Source organism: Leuresthes tenuis, unplaced genomic scaffold (genome assembly GCF_036924035.1).
Source record: "Leuresthes tenuis unplaced genomic scaffold, fLeuTen1.0.hap1 SCAF_20, whole genome shotgun sequence".
Classification (NCBI taxonomy): domain Eukaryota; kingdom Metazoa; phylum Chordata; class Actinopteri; order Atheriniformes; family Atherinopsidae; genus Leuresthes; species Leuresthes tenuis.
Genome location: NW_027325374.1, coordinates 453,753 through 477,987, shown reverse-complemented (window position 1 = coordinate 477,987; position 24,235 = coordinate 453,753). Strand labels below are relative to the sequence as shown.

The following is a 24,235-nucleotide window of genomic DNA, read 5'->3' as shown; positions in this document are numbered from 1 at the left end:
TTTGGGGTTCTGTTCCTGGGTTGCAGCTTCCTGTGTTTGGGCTTCTGTTCCTGGGTTACAGCTTCCTGTGTTTGGGGTTCTGTTCCTGGGTTGCAGCTTCCTGTGTTTGGGGTTCTGTTCCTGGGTTGCAGCTTCCTGTGTTTGGGCTTCTGTTCCTGGGTTACAGCTTCTTGTGTTTGGGCTTCTGTTCCTGGGTTACAGCTTCCTGTGTTTGGGCTTCTGTTCCTGGGTTACAGCTTCCTGTGTTTGGGCTTCTGTTCCTGGGTTGCAGCTTCCTGTGTTTGGGCTTCTGTTCCTGGGTTACAGCTTCCTGTGTTTGGGCTTCTGTTCCTGGGTTACAGCTTCCTGTGTTTGGGGTTCTGTTCCTGGGTTGCAGCTTCCTGTGTTTGGGCTTCTGTTCCTGGGTTACAGCTTCTTGTGTTTGGGCTTCTGTTCCTGGGTTACAGCTTCCTGTGTTTGGGCTTCTGTTCCTGGGTTACAGCTTCCTGTGTTTGGGCTTCTGTTCCTGGGTTGCAGCTTCCTGTGTTTGGGGTTCTGTTCCTGGGTTGCAGCTTCCTGTGTTTGGGCTTCTGTTCCTGGGTTACAGCTTCTTGTGTTTGGGCTTCTGTTCCTGGGTTACAGCTTCCTGTGTTTGGGCTTCTGTTCCTGGGTTACAGCTTCCTGTGTTTGGGCTTCTGTTCCTGGGTTGCAGCTTCCTGTGTTTGGGCTTCTGTTCCTGGGTTACAGCTTCCTGTGTTTGGGCTTCTGTTCCTGGGTTACAGCTTCCTGTGTTTGGGGTTCTGTTCCTGGGTTGCAGCTTCCTGTGTTTGGGGTTCTGTTCCTGGGTTACAGCTTCCTGTGTTTGGGCTTCTGTTCCTGGGTTACAGCTTCCTGTGTTTGGGCTTCTGTTCCTGGGTTACAGCTTCCTGTGTTTGGGCTTCTGTTCCTGGGTTGCAGCTTCCTGTGTTTGGGCTTCTGTTCCTGGGTTACAGCTTCCTGTGTTTGGGCTTCTGTTCCTGGGTTACAGCTTCCTGTGTTTGGGCTTCTGTTCCTGGGTTACAGCTTCCTGTGTTTGGGGTTCTGTTCCTGGGTTACAGCTTCCTGTGTTTGGGGTTCTGTTCCTGGGTTACAGCTTCCTGTGTTTGGGGTTCTGTTCCTGGGTTGCAGCTTCCTGTGTTTGGGCTTCTGTTCCTGGGTTACAGCTTCCTGTGTTTGGGCTTCTGTTCCTGGGTTACAGCTTCCTGTGTTTGGGCTTCTGTTCCTGGGTTACAGCTTCCTGTGTTTGGGCTTCTGTTCCTGGGTTACAGCTTCCTGTGTTTGGGCTTCTGTTCCTGGGTTACAGCTTCTTGTGTTTGGGGTTCTGTTCCTGGGTTACAGCTTCCTGTGTTTGGGCTTCTGTTCCTGGGTTACAGCTTCTTGTGTTTGGGGTTCTGTTCCTGGGTTACAGCTTCCTGTGTTTGGGCTTCTGTTCCTGGGTTACAGCTTCCTGTGTTTGGGCTTCTGTTCCTGGGTTACAGCTTCCTGTGTTTGGGCTTCTGTTCCTGGGTTACAGCTTCCTGTGTTTGGGCTTCTGTTCCTGGGTTACAGCTTCCTGTGTTTGGGCTTCTGTTCCTGGGTTACAGCTTCCTGTGTTTGGGCTTCTGTTCCTGGGTTACAGCTTCCTGTGTTTGGGCTTCTGTTCCTGGGTTACAGCTTCCTGTGTTTGGGCTTCTGTTCCTGGGTTGCAGCTTCCTGTGTTTGGGGTTCTGTTCCTGGGTTACAGCTTCCTGTGTTTGGGCTTCTGTTCCTGGGTTGCAGCTTCCTGTGTTTGGGCTTCTGTTTCTGACGCTGTGATGTTGCTCCTGCAGGACCTCTTCGGGAGGCGGGACTTCCTGCCCCAGAGTCAGTACATTAAGTGGCTGGCTGAACACGTGTGTGCAAAGAAGCTGCTCAGCGAGCTGTGTGGAAACATCTTCTTCATCCTCTGCGGCTTCGACGAGAAAAACCTCAACATGGTGCTGACAAAAGGAAGAGAAGGAGTTTCTGTGGCTTCCTGCTGTTATAAATCTGTTTTCTCTTCTTTTATCTGTGATGCAGTTATTATTGTGAAGCACTTTGGTCAGCTGAGGGTGTTTTAATGTGCCATATAAATACATTTTGAATAGAAGTGAATTTATCCGGCAGTTTTCTGTTTTATTAGCAGAACCTTAAACTTCCTGCTGATGCAGCAGTTGTGTTGGATGGTTCTGGTTCTTTGGTCCTCAGATCTGATTTAGGACTCGTTATTCTGAAAGATCAGGATGTGGTTCTGTGGAGAACATCAACCAGGTGTTCAGCCCCCGTTTTAACTCCCCCGTCTGTTTCAGACTCGGACTCCGGTCTACACGACTCACTGTCCTGCCGGGACATCCGTCCAGAACATGGTCCACTGGGCCCAGGTAACACGTGCTTCTGTACTACAGTTAGAGAAACTTTGACTGTTCACAGAGGAACTGTTTATGAAGTTCTTATGTTGTTGTTGTTTACAGGCTGTTCACAGAGGGAAACTGATGGCATTTGACTTTGGAACTGCAGGAAACATGAAGCACTACAACCAAGTAAGTCTAGAGCCGCACACAGAGTCCAGGTAACGCCGGGTTCTGACAGAGTCCAGGCGACCTAGGGTTCTGACAGAGTCCAGGCGACCTAGGGCTCTGACAGAGTCCAGGCGACCTAGGGCTCTGACAGAGTCCAGGCGACCTAGGGCTCTGACAGAGTCCAGATTACCTAGGGTTCTGACGGAGTCCAGGCGACCTAGGGCTCCGACGGAGTCCAGGCGACCTAGGGTTCTGACAGAGTCCAGGCGACCTAGGGTTCTGACGGAGTCCAGGCGACCTAGGGCTCCGACGGAGTCCAGGCGACCTAGGGCTCTGACAGAGTCCAGGCGACCTAGGGCTCTGACAGAGTCCAGGCGACCTAGGGCTCTGACAGAGTCCAGATTACCTAGGGTTCCGACGGAGTCCAGGCGACCTAGGGCTCCGACGGAGTCCAGGCGACCTAGGGCTCCGACGGAGTCCAGGCGACCTAGGGTTCTGACAGAGTCCAGGCGACGCCGGGTTCTGACTTCAGTCTTTGAACATAATCACATGATTTAACGTCTCCGGGCCTCTGTGTCTCCTCTTCAGTCCACCCCCCCTGAGTACCACGTCAAGGACATGAAGGTTCCCACCGCTCTGTTTTCAGGAGGACACGATACTCTGGCGGACCCCAAAGATGTGGCAGTCCTCCTCACTCAGGTCAGTCAAAGGACCTGTTGCGTTAAGATTCCTCATGAATGTGTCAGAGGAACCTGGGACAGCTGAGTCCTTCCCCAGGAGTAGCCTGGTCTTTACTTAGATAACGTGATGTGAGGATCCTTTAAGTCACCCAAGATCCTTTACCTTCTCCATTGCCTTGTTGTTAACTCGTTTGCTGCCCCCCTGCAGGTGTCCAACCTGGTCTACCATCAGCACATCGAGCACTGGGAGCACCTGGACTTCATCTGGGGTCTGGATGCTCCGGAGCTGATGTTCCCCTCCATCCTGAAGCTGCTGCAGGAGCATCGTTAGACCACATGATGTTCCTCAGCAGGACCCCAGGGTCCAGGGGCTGTGGAAGTCCGGCGGCACCAGCACCAGCAGACTGTTAAACACTTCGTACTCACCAGCCAAAGATCAGTTCCACGCCCACGTTTAGTCTCAGTCCTCCTCGATCGGTAAACAGACAGAAGGAAGCAGAAGCCCGCCTTACCGCATGGCGCTCTGACCGAACGCCATGCGGCTGCACGGCTTCAGCCGCTGGAGTCTTTCTGCACATTTTCACCTTTCAGGATCCTCCTTTAACTTCTGCTGTTGCCGAGGAAACGTGTCTGTCCCAGGATGTAGTTCTAAGATTGTTTTAGCTGAGATCCACCATGTTTTATTAGAGGCTGTCTGGTTCTGATCTCGGTGGTCCGAGAGTCATTCAGGTGCTGAGAGATTCATTTAGTCACTTAGTTTTTAGAGATTATACAGCAGCTTTAAAACATTTCCACCAACAAAACTTTCATACCAGACACCCATGAACAGGTGAGTGAGTAACCGGGCTGCACCAGAGAGGCGAGACAACCGGGTTCTGGGAGCAGCAGCCGGAGGTCCGTTCATAACTGTCAGACCTTTTCAGAAAGCTACAAAGTTAAAGCTAATTTTCTTTTTAAAATGGCCTCCTGTGGAACTGAAGTCCAGTTACAAGTGTCTGTGGAGAAGCTTCATCAGATTAGTTTTAATTTAAAGTGTAACTGGTTTTAATTCCTGTTCCGGTCCACAACAACAGAAAGTTCTGTCTCAGAACCGAGATTCTGCATATGGGTTTAAACTTAAACCAGAACTATTTCTGCTCTCTGTCACCTCTGACAGCCGAACTGGTGTTTTCCTTCTGTGTCGCTCATTGTTAGCTCATTGTTAGCTTATTATTAGCTCATTGTTTGCTCATTGTTAGCTTATTGTTAGCTCATTATTTGCTCATTTTTAGCTTGTTTGTTCATTGTTAGCTTATTGTCAGCTCTTTTAGCTCATTGTTTGCTCATTGTTTGCTTATTGTTAGCTCATTGTTTGCTCATTATTAGCTCATTGTTTGCTCATTATTAGCTCATTGTTTTCTCATTGTTAGCTCATTGTTTGCTCATTATTAGCTCATTGTTTGCTCATTGTTAGCTCATTGTTAGCTCATTGTTTGCTCATTATTAGCTCATTGTTTGCTCATTATTAGCTCATTGTTTTCTCATTGTTAGCTCATTGTTTGCTCATTATTAGCTCATTGTTTGCTCATTGTTAGCTCATTGTTAGCCTATTGTTAGCTCATTGTCAGCTCATTGTTAGCTCATTGTTAGCTCACTGTTTGCTCATTATTAGCTCATTGTTTGCTCATTGTTAGCTCATTGTTAGCCTATTGTTAGCTCATTGTTTGCTCATTATTAGCTCATTGTTTGCTCATTATTAGCTCATTGTTTTCTCATTGTTAGCTTATTGTTTGCTCATTATTAGCTCATTGTTAGCTTATTATTAGCTCATTGTTTTCTCATTGTTAGCTCATTGTTAGCTGTAATGTTAGATCCTCATTTGTAAGTCGCTTTGGGTAAAAGCTAAATGCATAAACTTAAACTCAGTGATCGTCCGCATTGTTGGGGGGGGGGCGGTTGGACAGTGATGTGAAACCCGGTCGAGTGTCGGTGTGAACGAAGTGTTCTTTTAAAACAGGACTGACTTTATTTTCCACTTTTATAAACTGTGACGTTTCTGTGCTGCCAAATTAAAGCGGTTGTAAAGATTCTGTGTCGCTGCTTTCTGCTCTGAGCAGATGTTCAGATCATGCCAGACATCCAGCTGTTTCTGCACCTGACAGCCCTGCTCTGCCCCCTGCTGCTCACCGACATATTGCAGCCTGAACCTCTGACAAACTGGGCTCCAAACACATGGCAGATAAACGGATCTGTAATTAAAGTGTTTTCCTGACTCCTTCAGTTCTGCAGGCCTGTTCGGTCTTTAGATGGATGGATGGGTCGGTTCCGTTCGGTCGGTTCTGATGTCAAACAAACTCTTTCCCTGTAGGACCCGAGTTTATGCTCTTTGCATCCGTCCCATGGGTTCAGAGCTCTAATAAGAACGAGTGAAACGATGCTTTTTACCTGCATCAGAACAAGTTTCTGAACCCGATGACAGAAGCGTGGAGTCGGACCAGAGCTCCAGAGAGTCATCAGGAACTGTGAAACTGACCATTTCTGCAAGATTCAGGAAGTCTGAAAGTTAAAAATACTTCAGGAACCCGAACGGTTCCACATCCTGAACATCGCCTGACTGTGAGCTCACCGCTGTCTCCAAGAACCAAAACCAAAAGAGCTGCTTTTAAACGGATCAACACCGTAAATAAAGAGTGAAGCAAAGCATTTAAATTTGGTTTCAGTCTGTCTCATCAGGACCAGAACCAGGGAACGGACCCAGTCAGAACATCATTTCCCTTCTTCTTATGTTTATTTTCACCTGCTAAAGAATTATATTTCAGATCTGGATGTTCTGTTCATACATGTTCTGACCCGGCTTTATACCTTATATGTGATCTTTTGGTCCAGACGAATGTTCCTGGTTCTGGAGCAGCAGATGGTTTTTGCTGTTGGTGACAAAGTTCCGTCTGGAGTCGCATCTGAAACCGACCTGGTTCTGAAGAACTCATGAGCCTGAGCTTCGATCAGAACTGGGTTTGGCTCTTTGGTTCTGGTGGGTCGGAATGGTTAGAAAGTTCTGGTTTTAATGGTTTCAGACCCCCCCTCAGGAGGCCCGGCTCAGGAGGCCCGGTTCAGAGGCCTGTTTGATCCCTGTAAAGCTTAATAAAGCGCTGACCCGGTCAGTTTTCTCTTTATTTTCATCTGAAACGTCAGTAACTAAATTTTTACAGACACTAAAACGATGTTGTACAGATGTTTCGGTCGTCATGGCGACCGCCCGTCACTCCTCCTTCCGCAACATCCTGACGATCTTCGTGAACTTCAGTCTGACGGCGATGTCCAGCGGCGTTTCTCCGGCCTGGAAAACAGGTTGATGACATCATGACATGATGACATCATGGCGGTTGTTGCTCCTGATGTCGTTCTGAACGGATCCATTCCAGATGTTTGCAGATTTCTTTTGGCGGATACAGAGGACGTGGCGGCGTTCACAGCCTGCTGAAGGTGTGACCCTAACCCCCCCTTCAGATGTTCCCCTGACAGCCAGGTGCGTCACAGCTGGATCGGACAGGTGATCGGTCGCTTTAAAGGGGACACCTGGCTGGTTTTCACCCCGGCCTCAGCAGGCTGGGAACATCTGGACGCCCTTTAAAGGGGACACCTGGCTGGTTTTCACCCCGGCCTCAGCAGGCTGGGAACATCTGGACGCCCTTTAAAGGGGACACCTGGCTGGTTTTCACCCCGGCCGCAGCAGGCTGGGAACATCTGGACGCCCTTTAAAGGGGACACCTGGCTGGTTTTCACCCCGGCCTCAGCAGGCTGGGAACATCTGGACGCCCTTTAAAGGGGACACCTGGCTGGTTTTCACCCCGGCCTCAGCAGGCTGGGAACATCTGGACGCCCTTTAAAGGGGACACCTGGCTGGTTTTCACCCCGGCCTCAGCAGGCTGGGAACATCTGGACGCCCTTTAAAGGGGACACCTGGCTGGTTTTCACCCCGGCCTCAGCAGGCTGGGAACATCTGGACGCCCTTTAAAGGGGACACCTGGCTGGTTTTCACCCCGGCCTCAGCAGGCTGGGAACATCTGGACGCCCTTTAAAGGGGACACCTGGCTGGTTTTCACCCCGGCCTCAGCAGGCTGGGAACATCTGGACGCCCTCTGCATCCCGCAGCTTTGCACCCACCTGGTTCTGGATGCTGGTTTGAGCGTTTCGCTGCAGCAGCACAGGAACCAGGCGCTGACTCTTCCTCAGACACACGTAGTGCAGGGCGGTGTTTCCCTTCTGCAACACAAACACGGGCGCCGTCAGAAGTGGGCGGAGCTTACTCTGAGATAAGAGACGGCTGCTTTTCTCACGTAGTCCACGGCGTCGACGTCGACTCTGCTGCTCAGGACGGCCTCCAGCAGCGCCACCTGCTTCCTCTGCTTCTGCAGCTGCAACACAGTCATGTGTTAGTGGCAGGCGTGCACGTGCACAGGCGTGTGCACAGTCGTGCACGTGCACAGGCGTGTGCACGTGCACAGGCGTGAGCACGTGCACTGACCTGCGGCTCTATAACAGCTTCAGTTACTTATCAGCACAGAGAAAAGCAACAAATTCATCGCATTATTTCAGACTCATCCTGTCATCTCATGAATAAAAAAGCTGTTTCAGAGTGATGTCATCGTGACGGAGGCTTCTGATTGGCTGCCCCACCATGATGAAGTATCCAATGAGCAGGACGGGCATCAGGATGGCGATCATCAGGTAATCCAGCAGAGAGAAGCTTCTCTTGGACGCGTAGTGAAGACAGGTCCTCTGTTTCTGAAACAGGAAGCAGCCCGTTAGATCTCACCCCCTCGCCATCGGTAATGTGCTGACATCATCAGCAGAGGGCACCTGGTTGGTCAGGTTGGCGTTGGCCTGGTTGTTCAGCAGGTATTTGACCACGGTCACGTTGCCTTGGCGACAGGCAGCGATGAGAGGCGTGTCCCCGGTGTGCTGCTCCTGGACATCCAAGCGGGTCGGGTCTTTCTGCAGGAGGTCGTACAGCCGATGCACGGCGCCATCGTACGCTGCCTGGCACGCCGGCTGGGGGGGAGGGGGAGGAGTTACGTCTTTCAGAGCTTACCGAACACTAACTGACTTACAAACAGAACCGGCGTCTTCACGCAGCAGAACCACCTGTTGATGCTTCATCTGGTTAACAAAGACCAGAACCACCCGTTAAACCGAGCTTCAGAACCAGAATCAGGACCATCCTGTCTCAGGGTGATGCAGAGAAGCTGCTCCATGCATCTGTTCCTTCAGGACTGAACTACTGTAATTCCTTATTATTGTTCTGTCCCACAGATTCTCTGAAAAGCCTCCAGCTGATCCAAAACCCTGCAGCCAGAGTTCTGATGAGAACTAACAGCAGAGATCATGTTTCTCCAGTTTTAGCTTCTCTTCATTGGCTCCCTGTTAGATTCAGAATAGAATTTAAGCTTCTTCTCCTCACATATAAAGCTCTTAATGACCGAGCTCCATCACATCTTAAAGATCTCACAGTTGGATATTTCCCCAACAGAGCACTTTGCTCTCAGGCTGCAGGTTTCCTTGTGGTTCCCAGAGTTTCTAAAAGCAGAATGGGAGGCAGAGCCTTCAGTTATCAGGCCCCTAAAAGCAGGATGGGAGGCAGAGCCTTCAGTTATCAGGCCCCTAAAAGCAGGATGGGAGGCAGAGCCTTCAGTTATCAGGCCCCTAAAAGCAGAATGGGAGGCAGAGCCTTCAGTTATCAGGCCCCTAAAAGCAGAATGGGAGGCAGAGCCTTCAGTTATCAGGCCCCTAAAAGCAGAATGGGAGGCAGAGCCTTCAGTTATCAGGCCCCTAAAAGCAGAATGGGAGGCAGAGCCTTCAGTTATCAGGCCCCTAAAAGCAGAATGGGAGGCAGAGCCTTCAGTTATCAGGCCCCTAAAAGCAGAATGGGAGGCAGAGCCTTCAGTTATCAGGCCCCTAAAAGGCAGGATGGGAGGCAGAGCCTTCAGTTATCAGGCCCCTAAAAGCAGAATGGGAGGCAGAGCCTTCAGTTATCAGGCCCCTAAAAGCAGAATGGGAGGCAGAGCCTTCAGTTATCAGGCCCCTAAAAGCAGAATGGGAGGCAGAGCCTTCAGTTATCAGGCCCCTAAAAGCAGAATGGGAGGCAGAGCCTTCAGTTATCAGGCCCCTAAAAGCAGAATGGGAGGCAGAGCCTTCAGTTATCAGGCCCCTAAAAGCAGAATGGGAGGCAGAGCCTTCAGTTATCAGGCCCCTAAAAGCAGAATGGGAGGCAGAGCCTTCAGTTATCAGGCCCCTAAAAGCAGAATGGGAGGCAGAGCCTTCAGTTATCAGGCCCCTAAAAGCAGAATGGGAGGCAGAGCCTTCAGTTATCAGGCCCCTAAAAGCAGAATGGGAGGCAGAGCCTTCAGTTATCAGGCCCCTAAAAGCAGAATGGGAGGCAGAGCCTTCAGTTATCAGGCCCCTAAAAGCAGAATGGGAGGCAGAGCCTTCAGTTATCAGGCCCCTAAAAGCAGAATGGGAGGCAGAGCCTTCAGTTATCAGGCCCCTCTCTGTGGAACCAGCTGCCAGTTTGGCTTCAGGAAGCAGACACCCTCTCTACCTTTAAGATCAGGCTGAAACTTTCCTTTCTGATAAAGCTTATAGTTAGGGATGGCTCAGGGGAGCCTGAAACAGGTCAGAGGTCAGAGAGCTGTGTGATGAGCAGCTGTCACACAGCCCTCTGACCTCTGACCTCAACCATCTTCTCTTTAAAAGTCAACGCCAAGAAAAGTTCTTTAAAAACTGTTTCAGGCTGACACACACAGCTGGTTCCCAGATGTTGCTCAGCTGACCAGGTCCAGTTCTGATCTGAACACGGAACCGGTCCGTCTCAGAGGAACTTTTATTCTCCCTGAACGTGTCTTCTTCCGGCTTGTTTTTTTTTTTCTTCCTTGTTTCAGGCGATGTTCCCACGCGCTCTCAGGTGCGCGCGCGGCATCAACACAGAGCGGAAGTGGTTCCGACCCGTCAGAATAAACAGAAACTCGCGTTGGTTCTGGACAGAAAACAGAAAAGTAAAGTCTGTTCTTACCTCCGAGTAAACCAGCCCCATGACAGCAGGAACACACCTGGACGCGTCAAGACGCGTCAGCGGCGATACATCCGCTGCAGCGTTTCAAAATAAAAGTCCAAGAATTTCCCGCTTTCTCTGATCGACGCGTTCAGTTTTAAGGTATGGATGAGAGACGCGTTTCCAGAGGAAACCGTGACTCCATGACGCAGACAGTCTCCACAGACTTCCTTCTCCCGTCATCACAGGGCCTTTATTTTGGCTCCTTACCTGCCCCACTTCCGGTGTTTGATGTGATTCACTGTTCGTGTTACATATTTTCTTTTGTCTTGTTTATTCTTGTTCTTCACTTCCTGCCAGAGCCGAAATCAGCTCGAGGCCAAACGTGCAGGCAGGTAAACAAGTGCGTCATGTAACCTCGTGCGGGTGCACGCGACGACCCGCAGAAGACAGTCACAAACCTTTTAAATTTGCTTTCCAACATGAACAAATTATTTTAGGAACAGAAGCTTAAAAACAGATTTAAATCAGAAGTTTATCCATTTTAATACAGATGAACTGACCTGATCAATCACACTGATTGAGCTCATTCAATATGTTTCTAAAGTTAAACTGTTATCAAGTATAAAGTGAGAGCATTTAACAAAGACTTAAATTAACAGAACAGTCCCAGAAACACACCTCCATAAATAAGTCTGTACACGCACACAAACATGATAAAGAGAAAATATGTCCGAGTGAAACCTCAATATTATTATCTCTGTGGAGCGCATGCGCATACATCCCGTCCGCAAGCGTAAGCCGGAAGAGGGGAGTGAGTCATCTTCGTGCAGAGACGACCTCTGCGGCCAACATCCATCGTCAGCTGCCGTTTGAAGCATCCAGATCTTTCAGCCATTTTACACCTGATTCCGCCACAGCTGGATCGGTTCCACACCTGATTCCGCCACAGCTGGACCAGCTCCACGAACACTTCGGGATCGGGTCTTGACTCACAAGCCGCCTCTGGGCTCCACGTGCTGCCGCGGGATGCCGACAGGCTGCGGTCAGATCAGCGACGACGAGCCGGTAAATCCCTCCGTTTTCTGCGGGTCTTCCCGGTCCGAGTCCGACAGAACCCAGAAGAACCGAGTCTGCCTCGGTGGTTTTGGGTTTCAGTCACAGCAAAGCCAAAACCATCTCTCTGTTCTGTTTCCAGCCTCTTTTCGCCCTTTAAATCCAGTTAAAGACGCACCTGAGCGGACAGGTGCGAAAAGCCACGAGGACACTTTCAATTTATTGATTATCTGCTGATTGATTAACGGACACAATTTGATCTGTTCCGAGAACTGACATGTTCCGAATTGTTGGACCGTTCTTCTCATCCAGAACCGAACTTTAACGTGAACAAACGTCCTTTTATTGAAAAAAGCTGAAAGCTTTAAAATCTCTGAAAAACGCTCCTCTGTAATCTGAAACCCACCCGAGGGTCACGTGATGCTGCGTGAAAACTCACGAGCTTCATTTGTCTGTGAAGGTTAGAAATAATTTTCAGTAGTTTCTTCTTAAAACACCCATAAAGTGCCTAATCCCCCCTCCATCCCATAATAACCCACCGCTGTGATCTGCCCACATGTGGAAGCCTGTCAGTGTGTGTGAAGGTGGTGTTGAACAGGTTTGGCTCCTGTAATCGCTCAGGAATCCGGGTCCGACCAGTCGGACCGCATTCAGATCGGATCCCAGCAGGTGTGAACGCCTGAGGCTGAGTCCAGGTTCTCTGTGTGGGGACTTTGGCTGGATCTGATCCAGACTCGGTCACAGATCCATTTCAGTTTGATAACTGCTTCCTTTCAGGCTTTGGTTGCTCTGTGCACCTGCAGGACGTGTAAAGCTCGTTGGTAGAAACCCTCCTCCTTGGACTGCAGCCTGGATGCACCCGTTGCCATGGCGACGGCGTCCCAGCCTGGTGAAGCAGACGGCGCTGATGAGTTGTTTTTAATTCGGTGTCAGTTTGGACGCAGGAGTGGGAGCGCGTCCTCTTCTTCTTTGTCACTTTTCTTCTTCTCCTCATTGTTGAAGAGGATGACTCACTGGAATGTTAGCTACTGGTTGTCGTGGTAACGGTGGACCAAGCTGAGGATGAGCGGTGAAGATGATGATGAGGAAGAACTCCTGGTTAAAGGAAAATTCCATGAAATTACCGCTGAGATGCTTTCTCTGTGTTGACGCCTTGTTTTCTGTGTCCCCTGCAGTGAAGCATCATGGGAGGTGGCAGATGGACGAGCCGGCCGTGGGCCGACCAGTGACGCACACTCGCTCACGCACACTCAGCATGGAGCAAGGCTTCAGCTTAAACACGCTGGTGAGTGCGCCCTGTGGTAACCTGTGTGTGTTCTTGTTGTGCAGTGATGTGTGTTTATTGGTGTGTTTATTGGTGTGTTTATTGGTGTGTTTATTGGTGTGTTTATTGGTGTGTTTATTGGTGTGTTCGGGGACGTTTCCTTTAGCTTTACGGCTGGTTGAAGGTCAGTTTGAGTTTATCTTCAGTTTGAGTTTATCTTCAGTTTGAGTTTATGTTCAGTTTGAGTTTATCTTCAGTTTGAGTTTATCTTCAGTTTGAGTTTATCTTCAGTTTGAGTTTATCTTCAGTTTGGGTTTATCTTCAGTTTGAGTTTATCTTCAGTTTGAGTTTATCTTCAGTTTGAGTTTATCTTCAGTTTGAGTTTCTCTTCAGTTTGAGTTTATCTTCAGTTTGAGTTTCTCTTCAGTTTGAGTTTATCTTCAGTTGGGCTGTTCGTATGAAGGCGCTCAGCCCTCCTCTCCTCTCTGTTTGGACAGAGGACAGTTTGTCCTCCTGCAGTCACACTTCAGCATCTCCTCCTGTGAATGAGCTGAGGAACAAACGCTGCATTCAGGCTCCATGCAGGAACGGGAGATCTGAGTTTCCGGCCTGTAGACACAGCTCAGCTCCTCAGCTGTAGTTTCTGGTTGACACGGTGGCGTTAGCAGTCCGTCTGAACACCAGCAGAACCAGTTTTCTGTTAATGCTGCTGAAGTGAGACTGAGTCTGAGTGAGAGAGACTGAGTGAGTCTAAGTGAGACTGAGTGAGAGTGAGTCTGAGACTGAGTGAATCTGAGTCTGAGTGAGACGGAGAGACTGAGACTGAGTCTGAGTTTGTTTTTAAGCCTCATGTTGGCTCACTTTCACTAGATTTCACTGAATTAATCCTCTGTGACACTTTTAGTTTTACTCCAGTTTATTTTCAGGTCGCTGATGTTAGTTTCGGGTCAGTTAGAGAACTGTTCTCGAGGCCTCCAGCAGCGTCAGAATCGCATGCGTTCGTGTGAACGGTTTCTTTGTGTTGTGTAGAAGAAGCTGGCAGCAGAGCCAGAGTACACCGACGTCTCGCTGACGGCGTCGGAGCGCGTTCGAGCTCTGGCCAAGATGGGATGCTGCGTGGAGATCAACGAGGACATCGAGCCCAGGCGCTACTTCCGCTCAGGGGTGGAGATGGAGCGCATGGCGGCGGTGTACCTGGAGGAGGGAAGCCTGGAGAACGCCTACGTCCTCTACACCAAGTTCATCACGTGAGACGCGGCGCCACATCTCTGCGGGTGGGGGCGGGGTTTGTTTCACGTGTCAGGAGATGGACCGGCTTCTGTTTCTGTCTTCAGTCTGTTTGTAGAGAAGCTGCCGAGCCACAGAGACTACCAGCAGTGTTCTGCCGTCCCGGAGAAACAGCTCATCATGAAGGTAACCGCAGACCAGAGGAGACACGCCGGTTTGATTCCTCCAGGTTAAACCATGTCCTTAGTAAGTTCTGTGAGAAGGTGCTTCTTTGGTAGGTTGGGACCCTCCCAGCAGCCTCCTTAAACACACGGGTGGTTACAGACCCTGACACAGCTGGTAAACGGCTGGTAAACTGCTGGTAAACGGCTGGTAAACAGCTGGTAAACGGCTGGTAAACAGCTGGTAAACGGCTGGTACACCGCTGGTAAACAGCTGGTAAACAGCTGGTAAACGGCTAGTAAACGGCTGGTAAACGGCTGGTAAACGGCTGGTAAACGGCTGGTAAACTGCTGGTAAACGGCTAGTAAACGGCTGGTAAACGGCTGGTAAACTGCTGGTAAACGGCTAGTAAACGGCTGGTAAACGGCTGGTAAACTGCTGGTAAACGGCTGGTAAACGGCTGGTAAACGGCTGGTAAACGGCTGGTAAACTGCTGGTAAACCGCTGGTAAACAGCTGGTAAACAGCTGGTAAACAGCTGGTATATCTGTTATGGTGACAGCAGAATACTGTTTCATCGTATGAACGACTAAATTCCTCCTTCAGTTCTGAGATTTAGCGTCGCAGAAAAGAAGCGGCTTTATTTTACAAAGTCTTTACTGTCATTATGTCATATAAACGGTGCTCAGATCATTTTAAAGAAGGGCCACGGCTGGGGGGGGGGGGCTGGACTGCAAAGGATGAGATGATGCCTCTCACACCTGAAAGTTAAAGTCCAGACTCTGGTTCTGGTTCTGCTCATGTTTCCTGTCGCTGCAGAAACTTCAGGAGGTGGCGTTTCCCCGGAAAGACGAGCTGAGGAAGCGTCTGCAGGAGAAATACAGCAGGGAGCACAGCGAGTACCTCAGAGCCCAGGTGTGTGTGCTGTCCACCAGCCTTAGTTAGCCAATCAGAACTCATCCTGAAGGTACGGCTGAGCTGATCCAATCAGAGCGGAGCGGTGAGGTCATAAAACCAGCCTCCGCTGACTCATCAATAACAAGAGAAAGAAAAGAGCAGAAGTTTCACATCTGATGTGAGACACTTTGGAATCCGTGTGGAGGGAATGTATTTATATCTATATATATATATATATATGAGCGTGCGAGTGTGCCCTAACCCTACCCTACCCACCCTAACCCTAACCCTAACCCTAACCCGCTCGCCCCACTCAGATTGCACCAGGACTTTGATTGGCACAGTGTTTATCTGATAATCAGATTAGGAGACAGATTTATTGGCAGGTTTCTGTCTCTCCCAGCAGCTGTAAGCGTCAGCAGTTCAGTGGTTATTGATTATAGAATATTGATCACTGAAGGAGTGCAGTATGGGGATTATCCAGGGGAATGGTCTCTATGTGGTGAGTACATGACTTGAGACCAGAATAGATTAATCGTGTCGGTTAAAAGCCTTCCACAGTGCTCTTTGACTTGTTTTGTAGTTGGAAAGCAGCACCAGATAACAGTTTTATCTGAATTATCCCTGAATTAATGTCTTCATGTTCTAAACGTTCCAGTAAACTGATGAAATAAAACTCTGTATCAGTGACTCTGTTTGACTGTTAGCTCATTCAGCTAACAGGAAGTGTGTGGCCGTTAGCTCATGCAGCTAACAGGAAGTGTTTGACCGTTAGCTCAAGCAGCTAACAGGAAGTGTTCGGCCGTTAGCTCAAGCAGCTAACAGGAAGTGTTTGACCGTTAGCTCATGCAGCTAACAGGAAGTGTTTGACCGTTAGCTCAAGCAGCTAACAGGAAGTGTTCGGCCGTTAGCTCATGCAGCTAACAGGAAGTGTTTGGCCGTTAGCTCATGCAGCTAACAGGAAGTGTTTGACCGTTAGCTCATGCAGCTAACAGGAAGTGTGTGGCCGTTAGCTCATTCAGCTAACAGGAAGTGTTTGACCGTTAGCTCATGCAGCTAACAGGAAGTGTGTGGCCGTTAGCTCATGCAGCTAACAGGAAGTGTTTGGCCGTTAGCTCATGCAGCTAACAGGAAGTGTTTATATGGAAGATGTCAGGTTAAATGTAGAGAAAATGAATCAGAAGGTGAGACTTTTCCTCAGAGAGTGACGGGTTGGAGAGGTGAGGGAGGCCCGGGTCGCTGTGACAGATGCTGAGCTGCTGCTCCTCCTCCTAACTGATGTTTTCTGGACTCTGAGAACAGATGAAACTAACAGATATGAACAGATGAAACTAACAGATATGAACAGATGAAACTAACAGATATGAACAGATGAAACTAACAGATATGAACCAGTTCTTGGCCACTCAGACACTGAAGAATCAGGATCTGATTAAAGACATTTTACTGATTTTCTGTTGGTTTTATGTGGATAAAATGACAAAACATTAAAGAGAAGAAGTCGGAACAGCTTTGTTCATAGTTGTGTTCATGCGTTCAGAAAAGGATCAAAAAGGAAAAAATAAAAACATGGAAATGTGTTCAGAATCCAATGTGATGTCATCAGTGATGTCACCACTCGGTGATGAAGTTTCCGACCTTCGTAGACTTTGGCGCAGACTCTTTTATCTCCGATCGTTTTTAGTCTGCAGCCTGTTGGAAGCTGCTCTTCAGAACGTGTCTCAGTAGTGGTTCTGTGTGAGGCTGATGGTTCTGTGGTACCGTCTCAGAACCAGGCGGTGGCGGTGGATGGCTGTGGCCGGCAGCTGCAGCACCTCGCCCTGTTGGACCAGGACAGGAGGCGTCTCCTGCTGTTGGAGGAGGAGAAGCAGCGAGTCGCCGCCCTGCGACGCATGCAGATCGAGTCGGAACAGTTTCGCTACTTCGAGGACCAGCTGAGACGCCAGGAGCGGGCCAATCGGAGAGCAGAGGAGGCGGAGCTAAAGGTGCTGTGTCTCTTCTGTTTCTGAAAACCCAGAAGGTTCTGCACGGTCCTGTTCATTGTTCTACGGTTTCTCCTGCAGCTGGAGACCAAAGTGCCTGAGGTCACGGATGGCTCCTGTCTGTCTCAGCAGCCAATCAGAGACGCCACACGATCCCAGGGGGCGGACCCAAACAGGAGCAAACCGCCCGTTGGTGCCAGCCAGCCGGCCGCCACGCTGGCTGGAGTGAACAGTGAGTGACTCTGGCTGCCTGAGGGGCCGTTTCATGGGTTAACTCCCCGGCTTTTTAAAGAAAATGGGTTTTCTCTTTGATCCCGCTGGGCTTCCATAGTTCAGCCGGAGCGATTATGTCAGACTCCAACCTGTTAAATATTCAGAAAGTTTTTGATTTAAACTATTCAGTTCAATTCAGTTTATTTATAAAGCGCCAAATACAACAAACGTCATCTCAAAGCAGTTAAATAATATTTATACATGAAAATGCTCTTTCTGTCTGCCAAGTTCACTGTGACTTTAGTTTAGTTTAGAGTCCATTTCATTATATCTGAGCTCTGACTTTTCTCTTTAAGCATAAAAACTGCCCAAAATATACAGCAGGGTAATAAAAATACAAGATTCTGCTGCTCACAGTTAAAGAATCGAATCTATTCAACTGATAGTTTTCACACAGTGAGGCTTTCTGCCTTTTCTGGAGGGATTTAAAGGTCACCTTCAGATATGAAAGCGAACAGCTCCTCAGTGTTTCCTCAGACGTTCTCCTGTGATTGTGGTGATGTGTGCGTTTGTTTTGTGCGAGCAGGTCAGAGGGTGGAGGGTCTGAGGCGGGTGGTGATTCCCAGAGACCTGACCTATCGGTTCCTCCTGCTGGCCGACTCCAACACAGCCAGGGGGATAGAAACCTGCGGGGTGCTCTGCGGCCGGCTGGTGAGTCGGAGCTCAGAGTTTCCTGGGACAAACGGACCTGCTCACTGGTTCTGACCGCCTCTCTCTGTCCACCTCAGACGCACAACGAGTTCGTGCTGACGCACGTTGTGATCCCAAAGCAGTCGGCTGGCCCGGATTTCTGCGACATGGAGAACGTGGAGGAGCTGTTCAGTTTCCAGGACCAGCAGAACCTGCTGACTCTGGGCTGGATCCATGTATGAAACACGTTAAACACGCATGCTAACAAAGACTGATGGGAAGTTTGGTTCAGACTCTGAAGGCCTAAAGGGAAAGTTCGTGTTTTTAAACCTTATTTCTGCATGAAATACGTTCATCTGCTCACTGAGAACAGTTTGGTGAAAGTCGGCGTCCTTCAGAAGATATTTAGATAACTGGAGATCCATATAACGGAGTGAACGGGGCTTAGAGGATGCAGCCTCTAAATAAGGCATTATCTGTCTTTATTTCACCAATACTTTAAGAAGAATGAATGAATGAACGTGTGCTATAGCTCTGTTAGCTCATAGCTGCTGTTAGCTCATAGCTCTGTTAGCTCATAGCTGCTGTTAGCTCATAGCTCTGTTAGCTCATAGCTCTGTTAGCTCATAGCTCTGTTAGGTCATAGCTGCTGTTAGCTCATAGCTGCTATTAGCTCATAGCTGCTGTTAGCTCATAGCTCTGTTAGCTCATAGCTGCTGTTAGCTCATAGCTCTGTTAGCTCATAGCTGCTGTTAGCTCATAGCTCTGTTAGCTCATAGCTCTGTTAGCTCATAGCTGCTGTTAGCTCATAGCTCTGTTAGCTCAGAGCTCTGATAGCTCATAGCTGCTGTTAGCTCATAGCTCTGTTAGCTCAGAGCTCTGTTAGCTCATAGCTGCTGTTAGCTCATAGGTCTGTTAGCTCATAGCTGCTGTTAGCTCATAGGTCTGTTAGCTCATAGCTGCTGTTAGCTCATAGGTCTGTTAGCTCATAGCTCTGTTAGCTCATAGCTGCTGTTAGCTCATAGCTCTGTTAGCTCATAGCTGCTGTTAGCTCATAGCTCTGTTAGCTCATATCTCTGTTAGCTCATAGCTGCTGTTAGCTCATAGCTGCTGTTAGCTCATAGCTCTGTTAGCTCATATCTCTGTTAGCTCATAGCTGCTGTTAGCTCATAGCTGCTGTTAGCTCATAGCTCTGTTAGCTCATAGCTGCTGTTAGCTCATAGCTGCTGTTAGCTCATAGCTCTGTTAGCTCATAGCTGCTGTTAGCTCATAGCTCTGTTAGCTCATAGCTGCTGTTAGCTCATAGCTGCTGTTAGCTCATAGCTGCTGTTAGCTCATAGCTGCTGTGTTGTTGGTTCAATTCATTGTTCCAATGAATTCAGGGTGATTCAGCAGCAGACACGCAACACAGAACAGTAAACTGCACAAACCGACTCATAACCGCAGGAATTAATGACATTTTAAAGCGATTTGTTCTTTGTCGTGGCAGAAAACTAATTTCTCAGCGGATGTTTGGGTCAGTGGGAGGGAAAAGGTCATCCAGTAAAGCGCCGTCAAATTTAAAATAAAAAGCTGGATGAAGGATGCAGCTGCTTCCAAAACCCTGTTTCTGTTGTTTCTCAGTGTGTGACCTCTGACCTGTGTTACTGTATGTGACCTCTGACCTGTGTTACTCTGTGACCTCTGACCTGTGTTACTCTGTGACCTCTGACCTGTGTTACTCTGTGACCTCTGACCTGTGCTGTTGTTTCTCAGTGTGTGACCTCTGACCTGTGTTGTTTCTCAGTGTGTGACCTCTGACCTGTGTTACTGTATGTGACCTCTGACCTGTGTTACTCTGTGACCTCTGACCTGTGTTACTCTGTGACCTCTGACCTGTGCTGTTGTTTCTCAGTGTGTGACCTCTGACCTGTGTTGTTTCTCACTGTGTGACCTCTGACCTGTGCTGTTGTTTCTCACTGTGTGACCTCTGACCTGTGCTGTTGTTTCTCAGTGTGTGACCTCTGACCCTTGTGCTGGAACCTTGTTTTTTCAGACCCACCCCACACAGACGGCCTTCCTCTCCAGCGTTGACCTCCACACTCACTGCTCCTATCAGCTGATGCTGCCGGAGGCCGTTGCCATCGTCTGCGCTCCCAAACACAGCGAGTACGTGCACACACTGACACGTGCACACGCTGACACGTGCACACGCTGACACGTGCACACACTGACACGTCCAACACACTGACACGTCCAACACACTGACACGTGCACACACTGACACGTGCACACACTGACACGTGCACACGCTGACACGTCCAACACACTGACACGTGCACACACTGACACGTGCACACACTGACACGTGCACACGCTGACACGTCCAACACACTGACACGTGCACACACTGACACGTGCACACACTGACACGTGCACACGCTGACACGTGCACACGCTGACACGTCCAACACACTGACACGTGCACACACTGACACGTGCACACACTGACACGTGCACACGCTGACACGTCCAACACACTGACACGTGCACACACTGACACGTGCACACGCTGACACGTCCAACACACTGACACGTGCACACACTGACACGTGCACACACTGACACGTGCACACGCTGACACGTGCACACACTGACACGTCCAACACACTGACACGTCCAACACACTGACACGTGCACACACTGACACGTGCACACACTGACACGTGCACACGCTGACACGTCCAACACACTGACACGTGCACACACTGACACGTGCACACACTGACACGTGCACACGCTGACACGTCCAACACACTGACACGTGCACACACTGACACGTGCACACACTGACACGTGCACACGCTGACACGTGCACACGCTGACACGTCCAACACACTGACACGTGCACACACTGACACGTGCACACACTGACACGTGCACACGCTGACACGTCCAACACACTGACACGTGCACACACTGACACGTGCACACACTGACACGTGCACACACTGACACGTGCACACGCTGACACGTCCAACACACTGACACGTGCACACACTGACACGTGCACACACTGACACGTGCACACGCTGACACGTCCAACACACTGACACGTGCACACACTGACACGTGCACACACTGACACGTGCACACACTGACACGTGCACACGCTGCAGACTGCATTTCCCATGATCCCTTGCACCCCGGCAGCAGCTTGACTGTGTGACTGTGTCTCAGTACGGGTGTGTTCAGGCTGACCGGCCCGGGCATGGTGGAGGTTTCAGGCTGCAGACTCAAAGGTTTCCATCCTCACTCCAAGGAGCCGCCTCTCTTCACGGTAACTTTTCCTCCATCATCAGCCGTTGAGTCACAGCAGAACCAAACATTTCAGATAGACGCTCGCCCTGAATCCAGACATTTAGCTAAAATGGCGTTTGGTGAAAGTCTCGCGCTCACTTTGTTCTCGTTCTTTCTCCTGTTGTATTTCTGTGGTTAATCTGGCTCCAGATCTCAATTCCAGATTTAATTAAAAAACATCTCAAGTCTATTTTAGTTCCCACTTTCATTGATATTATTGATTATTAGGGGTGTGACGGTCCACTCCGCTCACAAGACGAGATTTTAAGAAAACTACAAAATGTAAGACCAGCAGACTTTCATTTCACCGTTTCATTTGCAGTTTGAAATGTTTTATTAGAATTTTCTTTACATGATGTCAGCTTTTAATAAACTTCTTCTTCCACGAATTGAGACTAAATCCCCGCGGTGTATTATTATTATTATATATATAATATATATATATATTATAATTATGCAGCATTATTTCATACGGCGCTCTGCTGCCGTTTCTCATTCCGCCAAAATGCTTCCAGACTAACGATCTGAAAGCGTCTTCGGTGGTCAAACCGGTATTTTTCCGTCCTTCTTCCTCTTCTTCTGTAGCTTCTGGCAGGCTCGACGTAGCAAAGGCGCATTACTGCCCCCGCAGGTCAGAAATGGAAGGTTTGAAAGCTCACAACATAAGGAGAAATATTGAATCTTGCGAGATCTCGTCACACCCCTATTGATTCTAATATTGATCGTGCTTACTCTGTTTTTTTTTAAATGACAATCCGCTGTTGTTTTCTGTATTATGGGCTGAACGCCTTTAGCTCCTCCCACACCGGCCTTGTTTTGGTTCCTCACCTTTGGTCCCCAGTGGTTAGTTCCCAGACTCTATCCCCATCTTCTCTAATAACTCCTACAGCTGTTACTACCCAGTTATGACTCTCTTAAACTCCCTGAAGCTGTGCAATGAAAAACCCTCGATGCTCCCAAACGGCTGGAGTTTGTTGTAGTTCTCGGTCGCCGAGCCGCCATATTCGGTTCCACGCTGCCTTCATCTTCACCCCAACCTTCTGTTTCTGTTCCCAAGCGATTCCTTCTTGTTTAGTTCCCTGCAGCTCCTTGCTTATGTCTTGAAGAAGTCTTGATGTGTTCGTTCCTTCCATGGAGGCTCAGCACATCATCAGCTGACTCCGCCCCCTCTCTTGTCCTTTCAGGTGTGTAAACATGTGGTGGTCAGAGACTCGAAGCTCAGCCTGCTGGACCTCAGGTGACAGACAGGAGGCGCCGCCCCTCTGTTAACTGCCAGGCTCTTCTTCTTCTGAGGAAACTGTGAACAGGCTGCCCACGTTTGTGTGTTTTAACACATCCAATGTTCAGTTTACAGGACGTTTGTCAGCTGCTGTTGCTTCAAGCTGCACACAGACACAGATCTTTAGTTTCTTGCTTGGTTGATTTTATTTTCCTGCATCGTTGGGTTTGCTGTGTTTACGGGACATGAACAAAAATGGTGCCTTTTTAATGAAAAAACATCAACACACTTGAATGTTTGTGAATCTGCTTCAAACAAACGCTTCTTTGAGTTGGATTTTGGTTTTAACCCATTAATGATGTCAAGAAACGTTCTCTGAAATAATTTGAATGATGAACGTTCTGCTCCATCCACCAGTTTTTCAGCTCAACGTTTGAATGAATGTTTATGGCAAAATAAGACGGGGAACTCTAAAAGGACCGAGGCAGAAAGCATCAAACAGTCAGTCAAACTTTATTGATTCAGCAGTTTTAAGAGCTTTAACCAGTGAAGAAGAACCAGAGAAGAGGTAAAAACATTCAGTGAATAAATAAACAAATACATAAGAGATCAAAGCACAAAATACAAATAAAACAGGATAAAAGCTGTAAATGAATATCAGTTCAAACAGAATCCAGCCCAGAAAGGTGGTCTCAGGAGGGCTGTGCAGTAACAGGAAGCCGTCTCAGGGTGGGCTTTAGTTCTAACTTTAGGGAACCTTAAAGAACCCAGAAGAACCTGAGGTTCTGACAGGAGGAAATAAAAGTGTGAGGTAGTGTCTCTGCCTGAGAGAGAAACTGTGGTATTCTGCTGATTAAAATTATGATTAATCCTGACATGTTGCTCAGGACTAAGATCCGTATCGTCTGATCTGGACGGATTCACTGCCAGCTGCTGTGCTGACAGCTTCTCTCTGGGCAATAAGAACGTGTCGTATACAGCTGGGTGTCATCAGCAAAACTGTGGACTTTAATGCCATGATGACATTTACCGGAGGGAAGTGTTGGACCCAAAACTGAACTGTGAGGAACACCACAATTCATTTTATAGCCATTGAACGTGTAATTGAAACCATTTAAACTATAACACTGCAACATCACTCAAGATGTCAGACTAGTGATTAGTCAGGCAATTTGATTGGCTGACGCCTCCTCAGCTGCTTAAAGATGTTGACGTAAACATTTATTTAGAAACTCAAGTCCTTCTGTTCTCTGCTAGCTTCCTTTTGTTCTCCGCTAGCTTCCTTTTGTTCTCTGCTAGCGTCCTTTTGTTCTCTGTTAGCTGCCTTTTGTTCTCTGCTAGCTTCCTTTTGTTCTCTGCTAGCTTCCTTTTGTTCTCTGCTAGCGTCCTTTTGTTCTCTGTTAGCTGCCTTTTGTTCTCTGCTAGCTTCCTTTTGTTCTCCGCTAGCTTCCTTCTGTTCTCTGCTAGTGTCCTTCTGTTCTCTGCTAGCTTCCTTCTGTTCTCTGCTAGCGTCCTTCTGTTCTCTGCTAGCTTCCTTCTGTTCTCTGCTAGCTTCCTTTTGTTCTCTGCTAGCTTCCTTCTGTTCTCTGCTAGCGTCCTTCTGTTCTCTGCTAGCTTCCTTCTGTTCTCTGCTAGCGTCCTTCTGTTCTCTGCTAGCTTCCTTTTGTTCTCTGCTAGCGTCCTTTTGTTCTCTGCTAGCTTCCTTTTGTTCTCTGCTAGCTTCCTTCTGTTCTCTGTTAGCTGCCTTTTGTTCTCTGCTAGCTTCCTTCTGTTCTCTGCTAGCGTCCTTCTGTTCTCTGCTAGCTTCCTTCTGTTCTCTGCTAGCTTCCTTCTGTTCTCTGCTAGCTTCCTTTTGTTCTCTGCTAGCATCCTTTTGTTCTCTGTTAGCTTCCTTTTGTTCTCTGCTGGCGTCCTTTTGTTCTCCGCTAGCTTCCTTCTGTTCTCTG

General features: G+C 48.7%; 3 protein-coding genes across 4 annotated transcripts in view; 2 read left to right on the top strand and 1 right to left on the bottom strand.

Moving 5' to 3' along the window:
* Nucleotides 1–5,278, top strand: part of lipf (lipase, gastric) — an 8,586-nt gene extending 3,308 nt beyond the window's left edge. The window contains exons 7-11 of the mRNA XM_072372778.1: nt 1,827–1,973; nt 2,325–2,396; nt 2,487–2,555; nt 3,123–3,233; nt 3,423–5,278. Of these exons, the coding sequence (XP_072228879.1) occupies nt 1,827–1,973; nt 2,325–2,396; nt 2,487–2,555; nt 3,123–3,233; nt 3,423–3,545 (522 nt within the window). The 3' untranslated portion in view covers nt 3,546–5,278. The remainder of the gene's footprint in view (nt 1–1,826; nt 1,974–2,324; nt 2,397–2,486; nt 2,556–3,122; nt 3,234–3,422) is intronic.
* A 1,124-nt stretch (nt 5,279–6,402) lies between these two features.
* ankrd22 (ankyrin repeat domain 22) lies at nt 6,403–10,346 on the bottom strand. The gene is made up of 6 exons (XM_072373125.1): nt 10,263–10,346; nt 8,054–8,245; nt 7,871–7,978; nt 7,531–7,608; nt 7,358–7,456; nt 6,403–6,530 (listed from the first exon to the last, which is right to left on the bottom strand). Exons 1-6 carry the CDS (start codon nt 10,281–10,283, stop codon nt 6,453–6,455), a joined length of 576 nt encoding a protein of 191 aa, XP_072229226.1. The 5' UTR covers nt 10,284–10,346; the 3' UTR covers nt 6,403–6,452.
* Nucleotides 10,347–11,228: 882 nt separating this feature from the next.
* stambpl1 (STAM binding protein-like 1) lies at nt 11,229–23,661 on the top strand. Of its 2 annotated transcripts, XM_072373608.1 has the most exons (12): nt 11,229–11,309; nt 12,473–12,582; nt 13,591–13,808; nt 13,896–13,974; nt 14,769–14,864; nt 16,616–16,831; nt 16,910–17,060; nt 17,628–17,752; nt 17,830–17,967; nt 19,767–19,879; nt 20,951–21,050; nt 22,255–23,661. In XM_072373608.1, exons 2-12 carry the CDS (start codon nt 12,496–12,498, stop codon nt 22,309–22,311), a joined length of 1,380 nt encoding a protein of 459 aa, XP_072229709.1. In that variant the 5' UTR covers nt 11,229–11,309; nt 12,473–12,495; the 3' UTR covers nt 22,312–23,661. The 2 variants fall into 2 exon arrangements, with proteins under 2 accessions (XP_072229709.1, XP_072229708.1); XM_072373607.1 differs by lacking the exon at nt 11,229–11,309 and having other exon boundaries at nt 12,111–12,582.
* Nucleotides 23,662–24,235: the final 574 nt, after the last annotated feature.

Excerpts from the sequence above, each read along its gene's own strand:
- ankrd22 (XM_072373125.1), bottom strand. The coding sequence starts at position 10,283 with ATGGGGCTGGTTTACTCGGAG. Across the intron at positions 7,979-8,053 it reads ACGCCAACCTGACCAACCAG|AAACAGAGGACCTGTCTTCA; the intron begins GTGCCCTCTGCT and ends TTCCTGTTTCAG. Across the intron at positions 7,457-7,530 it reads ACGTCGACGCCGTGGACTAC|AAGGGAAACACCGCCCTGCA; the intron begins GTGAGAAAAGCA and ends TTTGTGTTGCAG.
- stambpl1 (XM_072373607.1), top strand. The coding sequence starts at position 12,373 with ATGATGATGAGGAAGAACTCCTGGTTAAAGGAAAATTCCATGAAATTA. Across the intron at positions 16,832-16,909 it reads CAGAGGAGGCGGAGCTAAAG|CTGGAGACCAAAGTGCCTGA; the intron begins GTGCTGTGTCTC and ends TTTCTCCTGCAG. Across the intron at positions 21,051-22,254 it reads AGGAGCCGCCTCTCTTCACG|GTGTGTAAACATGTGGTGGT; the intron begins GTAACTTTTCCT and ends TTGTCCTTTCAG.